Here is a 14,841-nt window from a genome sequence, read left to right on the forward strand (position 1 = left end):
TTATGAGATGTAAACATAAATAGAAATTTAATATATCAAACTATACATTAGTTGTGTGTACACAAACTTAATTATAGTTTATCTTCTTTTATTTTTTCCTTTTTTCTTTGAGCGCTCTGCCTGTCTTCTTCGCTGGTGAAACTGCATACGAGCTTTCTTTTGTCTTGCCTTCAGAATTTCTTCTGGACGCTTTAACTCACGTTTGTAGTTTGATCGGCCCTGGCCTAGCTTGTGGGGTCGGGATGACTTCGTAAATTTACCTGCCAGAAATTTAAATTAATTTTCCAATAACCAAAATATATGTTCTAAAACATAACAATAACATGAAAAATTGTATTAACAAAATAAGATAAGATTACTAATTATATAATCTTACAAAATATTGAAACACTGTGTGAATAATTAATCAAAAGACACTTTATTTTAGTGTTTAAAGTTTGAAGTAAATAGTTCACTGATTTAGTTGATTGGACAGAATTATTCTGTCATTTGTTTATTCACTAATAATCTTTAGAATTTACACATTATTTTAAACACAGCAGTTTATAGGATCATTAAACAATTTGAAATTGGTACTGTTACATTAAAAGATAATGTACCACAAATACTACTGAAGAAAAACTGATAATTAACACTAAGTTTTAACGTAATCCATGTTTAAGCTCATCTATAAAAACTTTTTTTTTTTTATCCACCAGTTTAATAAAATTGTTACTTAAACAATTTTCATTAATTTAATACACCAGAAACCTTATGTCCACTGAACATAACTGTTACTGTTACAAAAATTCAAACCTCTAAAGCAGTTTGCTTTCTTATATTTTATATTAAAAAATTTCACTTAACGAATTGATGTCATATCTACAACAAATAACAAGTAAAGCTGCTTCACTAACCTTTTCCCACTGGTGTATGCAGCTTAGGAGTAGGATCAGTCTCTTCATTATCATTTCCTTGTTTATCAATCTTATACTTTTCTTTCCACTGTTTGTAACTGATCAAAGTTAGGGTTGTCAAACCTGGTTTGGTGCCTTGTTCACAAACCAACTTTTTCATCTAAAGCTTTGTAATTGTGTAAACATGAAAGTTTCATCCAAACTTTACATAAGACCTAAAATATCTGGATTTTTACATTCATCACCATATTTAATATTAGAGCCTTCTTTCAAAGATCTTTTTCAATTACATAAAAGTTATATTTATTATATTGCTTATATAGACTTGGGCAATCTCCAAAGCTATTCAAACTTTCACAGTCATTACAAATATGAAAAGTAACCCAGATTTAAAATCCCTTAAGATGTCTGATATGTTCATTCCAACAATAAAGAATCTAATTTACACTGGGAAAAATCCTTTTGCCTTCTAATTTTTTAAAGTTTCACATTCTTATGGTTAAGTTTGATAAATATATTTTGAAAGATGTTGATTAGATACATCAGTACATGTAAAGCAACATCTACAACAAATGTCTTATAAATGTAAACTTTTATTCTACATGTAATTGTTCTTTAGAAACATTTAATGACAATTATATTGTATTCTTCTGTCAAAGGCAATATCTAGTAATCATAGGAGGTTAATCACAAGAATAAAATAAATATAAATATTCAACAAAAAGATACATGGTTGACTTGTAAGAAGCTGGAATCCAAACTCCACTTTCAGTTTTAATTTTCTTTTTCCTGGGATCAATGCCCATGTCTTTCACAAACTTTTTCTTTCGTCGATCCCTAAATAGGATAAAACATAAAATATACAAATAGTTAATGCATCAGCTACAAAATTCATACCTAATGCTTTAAAATTAAACAATTTTTAACTTCTCAACACTATACCAAACAAACAGTGTGATTAGAAGTTTCAATTAATCCTCTCTTTACATACAGGTTAAAAAGTGCAAGCCATGATGTTTTGTTAGTTTTCAAAAATTTATACTTATTATAAGTCTATGTCAGTAAAGTCTGCATCAAAACCTAGTTTATTATTCAAATTTTAATATATGTTTTAATTTCTTAATTGCCAAAAATCCTACACTGTGTTGCATAGCATGTCCCCTTGTCTTATTTGTCAATTTCTATTGTATTACCCTGACATGCAAGGTTTACAGCAGTTAACAAATTTGAAACTCAAATTTCAGTCACTAACAAGATAAAATATAAAATAAGAACCTTTCACCTTTTTGATTTCCTGAAGTATCAATATATTTAGCAAACCTACCAGAGTACTCCATTCTTTAGAAACCTCTTCACTACTCACATCTACTTCTCTTAAGTACATGTTTGTAATTAATAGGAAGAGCACATTCCAAATGACATAAATCTGATAGTCATTTGTTAATAGCTTAAAAGAACTAAAACAAGGGTTTTACTGGAAATTTTGAAGTCTGACTAAATTATTGCTTTAAATGGAAATGAGATTTAACTTACAAAAAGCTTTGTTAGAAAGCCAGATAAATTAGTTATTTTGTGTATACTATTCAGTTGTTTGTTTATGTTTTGATTTTTAAAATGCACCTTTGAAACCTACAAAAAAATTTTTTTTTCAAGTGGGGAGAAAGACAAACTTATAGCAAGTAAAGGTGTGAGCAGAAATCAATTTTGCAAAACTGTAAGTATTAAAAATCGTTCTTTGTCTATATGTATGTTTATTGTTCTATGTTTTAAGAAAAAACAACTAAAAATTAGTAAATAGTAATAGATAATTTTATTAATAAAAATAATTTAAAATTCTTATTTTCGTCTGCTAAAGACTTATAATACTAACTAAAAGCTTAAAAACCCTCATGCATCCACATAAAACATGTATGGATTGTCATGCTGATGGACATGAGGTCAGTGTAGTCCATTGTGGCAGCAGTGAAAGGGTTAATCTTTCCTTTACTTTTTAAATATCTTAGCTTGACAATACCAAACTAGAAAATCTGCAATTGAAAAATACCATTTGGTGATTCCTTTCTTGTGTTTCATAAAGTTGTCCTCATCTCCAACAAGGTCCAACACAGCACCAACTGCTTGCCGATCAAAACTTTTCTCAAGTTCTAGCCTACGTTAAGTAAATAAAAATGAAGACGTGTTGTGTCAAGTCTACAAACATAAAAATGATACAAAACTTGGAGAAATAAATAAGAATTAAGCACACTGAAAAAAAAGTTAAAAACTAGACATTCTGCAACAAGTACATTACCAAGGAGTTATAAGGCTTGCTGATTATACCGCTTGTACTAAATTTTCAGTGTTCAGCAATACTTAAGTATAAAACTACACAGAAAAATATTTAGGTCCCTTTTAATAATAAATAAAAATGGCATAGAAAATTTTAAGAACTAAATTAAAGTACCAACTTACAGAGAGAGAAAGTTCAATTCCCTTTTAGCCAAAATATAGTTGCTATAAACTACAGTTATTTTAATAGATAAAATAAATAGTAATCAATCACAACTTTGAATTTCTACAGTTACTGAGCTTTTAAATAATGCAGAATTGTACAAACTTCAGAAAATAATTTTCAGGACTCTAAAATCCTTCCATGCAGCATTAACTTCAAGTTTTGTTTATCAATGCTAGCTATCAGTGAGAACTGCAAATGTATCACTACATGCAAGTTTCACAGTGGGTAGCACTAAATTCTGGTACACTTATTTGTGGTTTGTCTTTAATATAGTTAATTATAAGAACTTATGAGTTACGGTAAAAAGATGAATCAGTGATATGTCAGCTATAGTACATCTGTATATCCAGTGAGAATGAGGATTTTCACATAACACCAGTGCTTATCAGGCTGGCTGAGATACAACAGACATAGAAGTGGCCAATATGTTATTCATGTCATTTATTAGTTGAACAACTCCTTTGATGTGAACTAGATTAAGTGTGTGAATTGTTGTTGTTTTTTTATAAATTATTTTAGTCCTTACAAATCAATTTTGATCTATAAACATTTTGTGACAAACTTCCACTCATTCTTCTACTTGATAACTCAAAGATAAAGAAGTGAATCTGAAAATACCACACAATAATCAGTCTGACAAAATCTGAAGAAAAACTGTATTACAGAAACATTTATAAAACATTATAGACTTGGAACTTGCGTCAAAGTGAACATGGCCTGTAGTAAATATTGTTGAATAAATAAATTAATTCATTATCAGTATACAGACTGGGTTTGTTTGTTTTTTTTTATCAAATAATACAAAAGAAACTGCCCAATGACAGAACACATTACAACACTGGATAAAAAATCTAAATAGAAACTGCAACTGCTGTAACTTTAAACAGCTTATCAATAACCAAGATTTCAAAATCTTGAATAAAATACTTTACCATATTAGGATTATTGAAAAGTATTTATTACAACAACTACTTATAAATAAGATTAAAATAATTATTCTTTAAACCTATTCACACTGTTGTTTTAAACCTTACACCATAAAAATGTTAATTTTTTAATTCTTACGAATGTTTGAATAAAAATTATATATCTCACCCCTTTTCTGTCTCATGATCAGCTTTCTTGTAAGGCAAATAAAAATTATCATCCCTGAAGCTCTTCTTTTGCAGCTTTTTGTTCTTTTGGGGGTTTCCAGATATTTGGTGTTTTTCTAGCTGTTTTTGTCGGCTCCCAATAATAACACTGAAAACATTCTAAAGAATGATTTTATAAATTTTGTTGATGTTAAACCATTGGAATTTGTAATTATTTGCTAAAATACTTCTTACAAATTACCTTATGATGAACAACTGGTGATCTTTTATTCACAATTTTTTAACAGACAGACAGAAAGCGGAGTTATAATTTATTATGTAAAATTCCAATTCACTTTTGAAAACATTAATAGACACTTGTATACTGGGGGGATAGGGGTATACATTCCCCCTTCATTTTAGGTGGGGGATATGGTGCATACAATCATCCCCTCGTACAGTTTGATCTGTTGAATTGTTTTATTGCATCACAGGGCTACAAAGTGTGCGTTTGTTCTTGTGATTCTAGTGTTCCTACCAATCGAATTACATAATTAGGCCTAGATGTAGGCTTTTCCAGTAGCCGAAATGTACATCTTTAATATAGACTTGCTTCTAAGCTTTTCAATCTAAGCGATAGTTCTTAAGTATACATGCAAGTATCGTGGCAACAAGATTACTCTGTGACTGCACGTTTAAAGCTTTCAGGTTCACGTAATCAGAGATTACCAATTTGCAAATTGAACAGTCCACATAAGTGGTTGCAAAAATCATGAGCAGGTGAGAGTGAGACTGAAGCAAAAGTGGTGCAATTTACAACAAGAATAAATAGTATACATGAACAATATTATATGGAATTTTGCACCAATATAATACAGTCGAAATTTAAAGTTATTAAAAATGTATGCCACTCTTCCATTAACCTTTTCACCCCAGGTATCCTTTACTGCATGATATTTTGGGATCTAACATTCAAGATTTTATTAAGCTACTTTCTGTTTATGTTACAACAATTAGTATAGCATAAAACTTTGGCTAATAACCCATATTTTAAGACTATACAAGTTTTTAGTTCAGTTTTATTAGGCAGCATTTAAAAAAAAATCTTCAATTTCCCTATTGTGACTCACTCGACACATTTTCTCTAGGTATCTTATCTCTCTTTTCAGTAGTTAGACATCGTTCAAATGGAAATAAAACAATAAAATTTAATTACAAATAGATTTATATTGTTATGAGTTTAAAACTACATAGGATAAATGAAAGTAGTTTCACTCTGCATTTGAAGTCATTCTAGAAAAGAAAAAAAAAGGGTAATTTAGATGTATTTCATTCTTTTTTTTTTGGGGGGGGGGGTTACTAGGGCTGTCAAATTGACCAACCTTGTGTAGATTTAGGGTAAAGAAAATAACAAAATATAAAGTTTTACTGAAAATAAACACTTGAAATATACTTAGAGCCTTTAGAGAATACACAAATGAAATTTGGAACTTTTGAAATGAAGAAAAGTATTTTTAACTTTAACAATATATTCTAAGACAAATCTTTTTTTAGTTTATTAAACATACAATATTTTGTATGTGAAAGGTTTATAATGTTTACTGAAAGTCTGCCAAATTTTGCAAAGATATGCACATAATATCAAATCTATGAAGACTTTATGCAAGTACAAAAAGGTCACTTGGTTGGTCAAATTGACTAAGTCAGTGTGGAGAGCATTACGCTGTTCAGGTAAACTTACTTTCACAGCGTAAAACTATTGTACTGAGTTGATTGCATATTATTTTACATAGTGCTGATAAAATATTGAAATATTACAGTAACTCAAAATCTATAAATGGTGGATACATTCTGCCTACATTTTGAAATTGTGCTTCATTAAATTACCCTGAATCACTTGAGTTTTGTTTAATGTTAATAAAAGGATACATAAAATGTAATTTCTTAATGTTGTGGTTATATTCTATGTTTTTGTCTTCTGTATTTGCTAAATAAAACCTACATACAGAAGGGCTGAAAAATATATAAATGTTACTCAATTCACCTGCATATCATCATCTTCTACACCTGGTGAACCATGTATTTCCTTCTCCTTTTCTGTAACTTGAAACTGTTGTTTAGTACGAGCTTTATTAATCACTTTTTCATGATAATTCCTTTTACACTGCATTACATCACGAGCTTGACTTTTAGACGTTCGACCAATCTCAAAGATTGTCTATAATCAAAGATAAATAAAACTTTAAGTACGCTAATTCCAAAAAACCTCAACAATACAACATATTCATATGCACAGAATCTTCAAAACTTTAAAACAACTGAGCACAAAGTACGTCTCCAATGTATTACCAGAAAGTAATTTTTGACAAAGATAGTAGCTAATTATTACACATATAAACTTGTGTTACTCATCTATAGTATGTGATGTTTCCATACAAGAGGTTTTTATATTAATATCTATTCTCAAACCCTAAGTTCACAGTCACTTTAATGCCTGGTATCTTTTCCTTACAAGTCAGTCACTTCAACTTTAATTTGAAAATATTTTCACAAAAACTTTCTTTAGAATTCAATTAATAATTTCTATTTCACCCAAAATATACTTTTTAATATTTATCTAACACTAAATATATTTCTTTGTGTGACATTTTACAAACACAAGCAATATCTTTTCTTATAGAACAGTTTTAATTAACATTCAACAAGATATTTTTTAAACATTTTTTCATGTTTATTAGATAATAAATGTTTCACATATAACAATTTTAGCTTTATTCAAAATTAAATTTTTCTAACAGGATAGGTTTTGTCAGCATATGTTAAGTAATAGAAAATTAATATACAAATATGCATCTAATTTATATATAATCAAAATGCTTTTAAGTCAAATTTTGTGACTTAATATATTGAAGAAAACAGAGTCTGTATGATGAACAATTAAATAAAAATGCACATAAACTCAAACCAGCAATTATTTTTTTAACTTTCACCCACAAGAAAAAAATAATTTTAACAAATTATGGCTGCAGGTTACTATTTCATTCGAACACCCTGTACAAATAGTAGAATTCCAACAGTTTAATTTAAATAAATAAATTTATTTATTCAGAAAAATAAATTAATACTTTATCTCACAAATAAACCAAATTCCTAAATCACCAAATGCTTCATGTTCTGACACAATATCCACATGCAAGGCAACTTACTTAAAACCACCCTTCAGTAATTTTATTCTTAGCTTAGTTTCTACATTATACAGTGCTTGTGAGAGGCATCTACACGAAACATCATATAAAATAAAATTCCATTTAGACATACGTTAATTTGTCCTTTAAAATGCTTAACCCAAGTTATTAAAACAGAAAAATAAGAAATATGAAGCCAACTTTAAATTTATATAAAACTAACAGAAAAACACAGAAGAGTTTTTTTACAGAAATTAAATACAAATGTTATGTTTTGAACAGATAAACATGTTTTAACGTTTGAATGTTTTAAGTGTCCCATCAACTTGGTATCCATGTAATAAGTTTAGGTACTAAAAGTAGTTATGGAATAACATATATTCTAAGGTTACTATTTCATTCGAACACCCTGTACAAGTAGTAGAATTCCAACAGTTTAATTTAAATAAACTTATTTATTCAAATAAATAAATTAATTTAAATTAAACAAAACTACCATATCAATATTTGATATGTCAGCATAGCAATGGAGAATGTAAAAAATAACAGAGGACATATAGCTTTGAACAACCAAAGTTGTTTCATGACGTTTCTACAAAGCTGACACTTAAATTAGCTGTATATAACTGTCCCTAAGTTTAAACCGAAACACTAAAGGAAAGGTAGCTAGTTAACAGCACCCTTAACTTCAAGACATGGAGAACATTTTTTCAACAACAGAATGCAAATTACAAATCCATAGAATTAGTCTGGTTACACTAATAACTGGAACACACTTACCCTAAAATCAAGAATTAACCATGTAGCCAGAACATGAAAATGTAACAGATAGTCTTCTTTTATTTTCAACAGAGGAAGACATGGATAGCTAAACATAATCATAGGCTACAGGGGTGAAGTTCCAGTTCTTTGAATTGCATGTAGTTTTAAAGATGAGGTGTTTAACCTACAAACTACAATAAAGCTGAATATATAAATTTTTCAACAGTAAAATTTAAATAATAAGAATGTTTTCTAAAGGACAGAGGCATAGATTTTTTACACCCGATGGGGAAGGGGATGATTTTTGCAACCACTTATGTAGACTATTTAATTTGCAAATTGGTAATCTCTTTTCATTGAAGTAAGATTCATTTAGTCCTCTAGTCTACACGTTCCCAAACGTAGACCTCCTTTGTAATGATCTGTTTATGAATTCTTTCATAAGTTCTTCTATATCTATCTTGTCAACCTCATCTTTGTGAGTGTGACAAACTACCACATGGTTGAGGCGGCACTGAGACGTAATTGACCTTAACCACGTCTTCACATTCGCAGCTGGATACTGGACATACAAGCAAAATGTTCATGCAAAGAAACACTTCACTAAACATCTGCTGGCTTGTTTCATGCATTTTACAGTAAGCATCCTTTGCACCTTTCAGAGATACTGCTTTTGTTGTTCCTTTGAACATGGGCAACTGAAACTCGAGCCGTTTTGCAGAGATTTCTCAATAGAAGTTTATAACCAAATTGTCAATCTTGCCAGATGTGATCATGTTCTCAAGTGCCAGATATTGCCTCAAGTCATTGTTGTCTGCATTGAATCTAGTGGTCAGATGTTCTATGATTGTGTCCAAAATTAAAAATATTGGCTTCTGTAGTAATCTCAAGCTCTTGCAGAATGGTGTGCTGAGCCATCACCTGTGATCCTTCTGGGGGATTTGCAAATGCATGGTAGTTCAATGGGCACCAGATCTAGGGAAGTTCCCTTTTTCTCAGCTTCATCAAAAATCTTGTTGTAATTTTCCTCTGTTTGCAATAGCTGAAATTGCTCAACTGCCATTGCAGATGCTTCAATCATGCCAGATACTGTCACTGATTTTGCTTGGAATGCACGGTTTAGTTCCTCTAATACAGCTAATGGATGCTGAGCCATCAACAATCCTAAAACTGTCTTTCCTTTGTCAAATCTGTCCAGCAGACCTCGAGCTTTCACTGCTACATCTGATTTTTCATTTGCTAATTCAGACAAAGAATCAACAATGTCACTGTAGTGATCATTAGCACATGTAATTGCAGATAGGCAGTACAACAAGCATGTTGGACAGAGTGGACAGATGTATTTAACTGGACCATTGTGGCTGTCTGACGATACAATATTTTCAAAGATTGTCTTTATTTGCCCGACCTCTGAAGCAAGACACCAAGTTCATGTACCCATTGGATAGAATCTCGAACACATTCACAAGCTTCAACTGCATGTTGCATTATTAAATTAGCCTTGTGTGCTCTGCAGTGAAAAAACAAAGCTGAAGGTTGCTTCTCTTTTATTTTTGCCTGGCATCCACTGTATGCATCACTCATGTTAGCAGCTCCATCATAAGTTTGTGCTCTTAATCCTGACAGTGTTAAATTGAGTCTAGTCTGTACATCAAGTATAGTCAAGGATATTGTTTCACCAGTTGTATTGGAAACACTGTACAAACCAAGAAATGTCTCATGGACGTCAAGGTTCTCATCTATGTATCATACACAAATTGCTTCCTGTTCGGCACCTGTAACATCTTGGATGCCATCAACCATTAATGCAAAGATTTTACTTTGCTGCACTTCGTGTGCTATGTTACTCAGTATTTGATGGTTAAACATCTCCATTATTTCATTCTGAGCCTGGGGTGATGTGAATGTGGTTTTCTTTGACAAGTAGGCCATCAACTCAGGATCTTCCCCTCCATATCAGTATGTCCATGTAATGCTAAACCTTGATGCAGTAAGAAAAGTAAGTTTCTGAATACTTTGACTAGACTTCTTTTGCATTCTTCCAGCTGCTTCTTTTTTCCATCATGTAGCTGGACAGTCACTGGAGTTAGATCAAGTGAACCTTCTGGATATATCGCAAATCTGTGCTGAGAGGAGGATTGGTGTTCATTGAATTTCTGTTTTGCCTTTTTCCAGTTGCTAAAACCGGTGGATATGAAGGTATACTCCACTGGCCTCTCCAAATTTCCTGTAAAAAGGACTGTATTTTCCTCCTTGGCACAATGAAAGCATATGACTTTTTTTAATCTGATTGTTGAAGTGCAGCCATGGGAACTCATCAAGCCACTTGCCTTAGAAGTTGATATTTTGGGATTTTGCTTTCTGTCATGGTATTAGCTGTGTGTCTGGATGATATGGCTTTCCACACTATCTGTGGAGTCTCAGATTTTTAATTACTGCACAAACTTGTTTCACAACTATCTGGTGGTTCATGATGTGCAATAGTTGCATAAGCATTTTCAGACTCGTTCTCTGATGAACATAGTATTTCCTCTGTATGGCAAGTTTCTATTCTTTTGCTTGAGGTTGTTGGATTATCTGCATCTGCATTGTCACTTGTAGTACTTGTAACTGGCTTGCAGAACTGTCTGATATCGGAAAGTTTCAGGCGCTTGGTTGTCATAATTGGAATCTGTTTCCCAGATGACTTAACAGGCTAAAATACAGTCTTTATTGAAAAACTCTAACGTACAATGAACAAAGATAGAACAGAATGGAAGTAGGACTGAACTGTACAATGTATTTAAGTCGAACGAGCGAACCTCACAGTGAATACCGAGCAGATTGGCTGCCTGGGCATCACTGGGACAATAATGTGTGCTAGTTACAACACAAGTTTCTCTAAAAATACTTGATCACAAATATATTATATTCCTGTTAAAGCTCATCAAAAGGCAAACACGTTGTGATATAATGTCTATAAGCACGTCTATTAAATAAAAACACCTAAACAAAAACTAGCAATACAATTGGAGTAAAGGCTTCAGGCCGTTGAAATCGCTCCTTTTGTGTTCTAATTATACAAGAAAATACAATATTTTTACCATCTATGATAAGAGAATATATTGTTCTTTTACCATAAAGCACCAGCACTTTACTAGAGGGTGGTGATAATCTGAAATTTCAAGGATTAATGAGGGCCACAAACACAGGTCTAATGAGCCCTGTTGTAAAATCGAGGTTCAGACTAAAGGGAGCGGAGGGGAGTGATGTAAGGCGTGTCTGGATCCGAGCTGCCCGAATCTGTCATTAACTGTACACTAAACATACACTATGGTCAGCGGCTTCAGCAGCTAAGGAGAGTAAGGCGTTCGAGAATAAAACCAGCTAGACATGCATAAGAACAAATGGCGTAGGAAAACTACACAATATACACACAAGATCGATGCAGCTACAAGCTAGAAATGGCCTGCCAGATCTAGATCACAGGAGTTTATGCTTGGGAGTAATATTTTCGAATTTCATGCTCTGTTCGTTCTGTTTTGATAAAAATTTTCTTAATCTTATACTATGTACAAGACATAGGTAGATTCTGTGATAGTGCTTGCAAGCCTTGCATGTATACTTAGGCCTACTGACTGATACTTACGAACTATCACTTAGATAAAAAAGCTTAGAAGCACACCTATATTAAAGATGTACATTTTGGCTACTGTAAAAGCCTACATCTAGGCCTAATTATGTAATTTGATTGGTAAGAACACGAGAATCACAAGAACAAACAATTTGTAGGCCTGTGATGCAATAAAACAATTCAATAGACCAAACTGTAGGGGGGGGGGATGATGATTGTATGCACCATACTCTCCACCTAAAATGAAAGGGGAATGTATCCTCCATCCCCCCAGGATCTATGCCACTGCTAAAGGACATCATAATATTCACACAATAAACATATAACTATTAATGATACAGAAAATCCTTTGTTCTTCATTTACCATTACTGATGCATAGCTTAAAATTAGAAAAATGAGACTGCAGAAAAATTATTTTGTTAATGGTAATCAAAGAAACACAAAGTAAGAATGTAGGTTTTTATTTATAATGAAGCCCAAAGCTACACAATGGGATGGGCTATCTGTGCTCTACCCACCACGGGTATCAAAACCCAGGTTTAGCAGACATACCGCTGTGGCACTGGGGGTGGAAAATGTAGGAAAACAGCTTTTTCTCCAATGGTTATCCCTGCAGAGTAACTACTCCTACATTGGAAGAAGATACATCTCAACACCTGTAATTACTTCAGTTTAAATACTTGACTTTTCTAGTACTATATGCATTATCAGTAAGCATAAAACAGCATGTAGTTATGTATCAAATTTTTACTGATGTAGAATAAAATTTTAAATCCAAAAATAAAAGTGCACCTTTACCATAAAAACAATATTTTGTGTAACCACTGAATCAGAAATCTTCCACTGCAACAGCATGTTTATCTAAATAAATTATGACATTAATTGCATATAAATTATAACATGTTTGACATTATTTCTAAAGCAAAAATAAATTATTTTAGTTGTTTTGATAACATAGCATCATAGAATTAACAACATCTGGTCATTACCATAATTACTAATTATATTAAAAAACTTACATTGTTTGGTCTATACTTCTTCATTCCTTCTAAAATATTTTCTCGCTGTTCTTCAAGGTGGTTTGTCTTTTCTATAAAAGATGTCACAAATATAATTAATAAATATTAACAACTATCTAAATAGCATGTCTAGTACTGCACTTAATTGAAAATTTTAACAAATTCACAAAGATGTATCATGATCCCCTCTTAAATTAACTAATTAATTACTGTACAAAATTCACTGACTACTCAACTGCACATACAATCTTTAAGAAAAGTAAATGTTTTAACTATATTTGTAGTCTGCAACAGAGGTAGAATATTTAGTTACATTAATCACTATTTGTTATTAAGCACAAAGCTGGACTATGGACTATGTTATGTGCCCACTGCAAATACTGAAACCTTACAGCTGAACTACTTGTGGGGCTTATTATTTGTAATTTCATAGTTTAGCCAAATAAAACCTCTAACTGGTCTACAACAAAAGACATCTAGTTTTATTAATATTTTATTATATATTGTATAGAATTCTAGCTATATAAAATGATTAATTTCTCTACAAGATACCTAATTATATTAATATTTCATTATATAATATTATTTAGTATTCTAGTTATATACAGCATTTTATTTCTCTACAAGAAGATATCTACGTATATTAATATTTTATTACATAGTTATTTACTATTATAGCAAAATAAATTCAATTTATTTGTTAGAGATAAAATATTTAGTTACATTAATCTGTTATTACAGTATTTGTAACTTAGTGCTTTTGCAAGATAAATCCTTTAACTGCTTGGCAACAAAAATAAATTATATTTATTAATCATTGGTTATATATTTATAGTATAACATTCTTGCAGAATAAATCTTATTTGGTCTATTCCAAAGAAAATTTTTAATTACATTAATATTTTATTATATTATCATTTATTATTTTACCAAAATTAAATCTTTAACGTTTACTTTTCAAACAATAATTATTTCTCCTGGTTTGAACAAAATCCATAAATGCAAATAAACAGCTGTACCATTAACAATTTTTCATGTTCAACCCACAAAATCATCTACATTAATAACAATCACAGATCTGACAAACTTACTGTTCTCTAGTAACAGTGATAATATTAAAATTTTCTGACCTTGAAAGAGTGGATGAATTCCAATAGCTGAATTCATAAGTTCCTTCATCCTTTTCACTGATTCAACTGCAGGTGCTGCTCGAGATTTGACATACTGTTTGTAAGCATTTTTACAAACGTTTACCAGGTTAGTCTGAAAGATACAGAAGAGAATGTTTGTAAAATACTACACTGTTGTGCAACAGGCTTTCAACTGGATTTTAATATCCATGAGGATACCATTGAACTGTACTTTAATATAAATATTAGATGCAAGTACACGAGAATGGTAACAGTAAAGATGAAAATGTTTTAATTTTATTTTGCTCAGAAAATATAATACACAATTTTCATTATTACATTTACAAAGAATCCTCTCTTGAAGATCCCAATGAAGTAGGAAAAACTCTGTCACTTCTGGGAAAAGAAAAAAAACATTGGTGATGAAAGAACTTTTGGAAAATTAGCAATGTGAAAGTGAAATATTGTTTTTAACATTGACTGTAACATCCCAGTCAGATTTCAAAGAGTCGTTTGTTATTAAGCACAAAACTACAGAAAGGGCCAACTACACTTTGACCATAATCGGTATCAAAATGGTGGAAAGGTTGGTATAGGTGTACAAAATCGAAAAAAAAGTAGAAAGCAGCCACCCAGAATGAATAGGTATGCTCCGAGATGAAAATGAA

General features: G+C 31.2%; 1 protein-coding gene across 1 annotated transcript in view; it reads right to left on the minus strand.

Annotated features, from left to right (window-relative positions):
* The window catches only part of LOC143223541 (ATP-dependent RNA helicase DDX54), a 39,657-nt gene continuing 24,816 nt past the window's right edge, over positions 1-14,841 (minus strand). Inside the window, exons 11-18 of the mRNA XM_076451624.1 lie at positions 14,174-14,306; positions 13,044-13,114; positions 6,508-6,681; positions 4,486-4,643; positions 2,941-3,045; positions 1,626-1,733; positions 897-994; positions 1-260 (exon numbers count right to left, since the gene is read on the minus strand). Of these exons, the coding sequence (XP_076307739.1) occupies positions 79-260; positions 897-994; positions 1,626-1,733; positions 2,941-3,045; positions 4,486-4,643; positions 6,508-6,681; positions 13,044-13,114; positions 14,174-14,306 (1,029 nt within the window). The 3' untranslated portion in view covers positions 1-78. The remainder of the gene's footprint in view (positions 261-896; positions 995-1,625; positions 1,734-2,940; positions 3,046-4,485; positions 4,644-6,507; positions 6,682-13,043; positions 13,115-14,173; positions 14,307-14,841) is intronic.

The sequence above is a fragment of the Tachypleus tridentatus genome, chromosome 8, assembly GCF_004210375.1.
Source record: "Tachypleus tridentatus isolate NWPU-2018 chromosome 8, ASM421037v1, whole genome shotgun sequence".
Classification (NCBI taxonomy): Eukaryota; Metazoa; Arthropoda; class Merostomata; order Xiphosura; family Limulidae; genus Tachypleus; species Tachypleus tridentatus.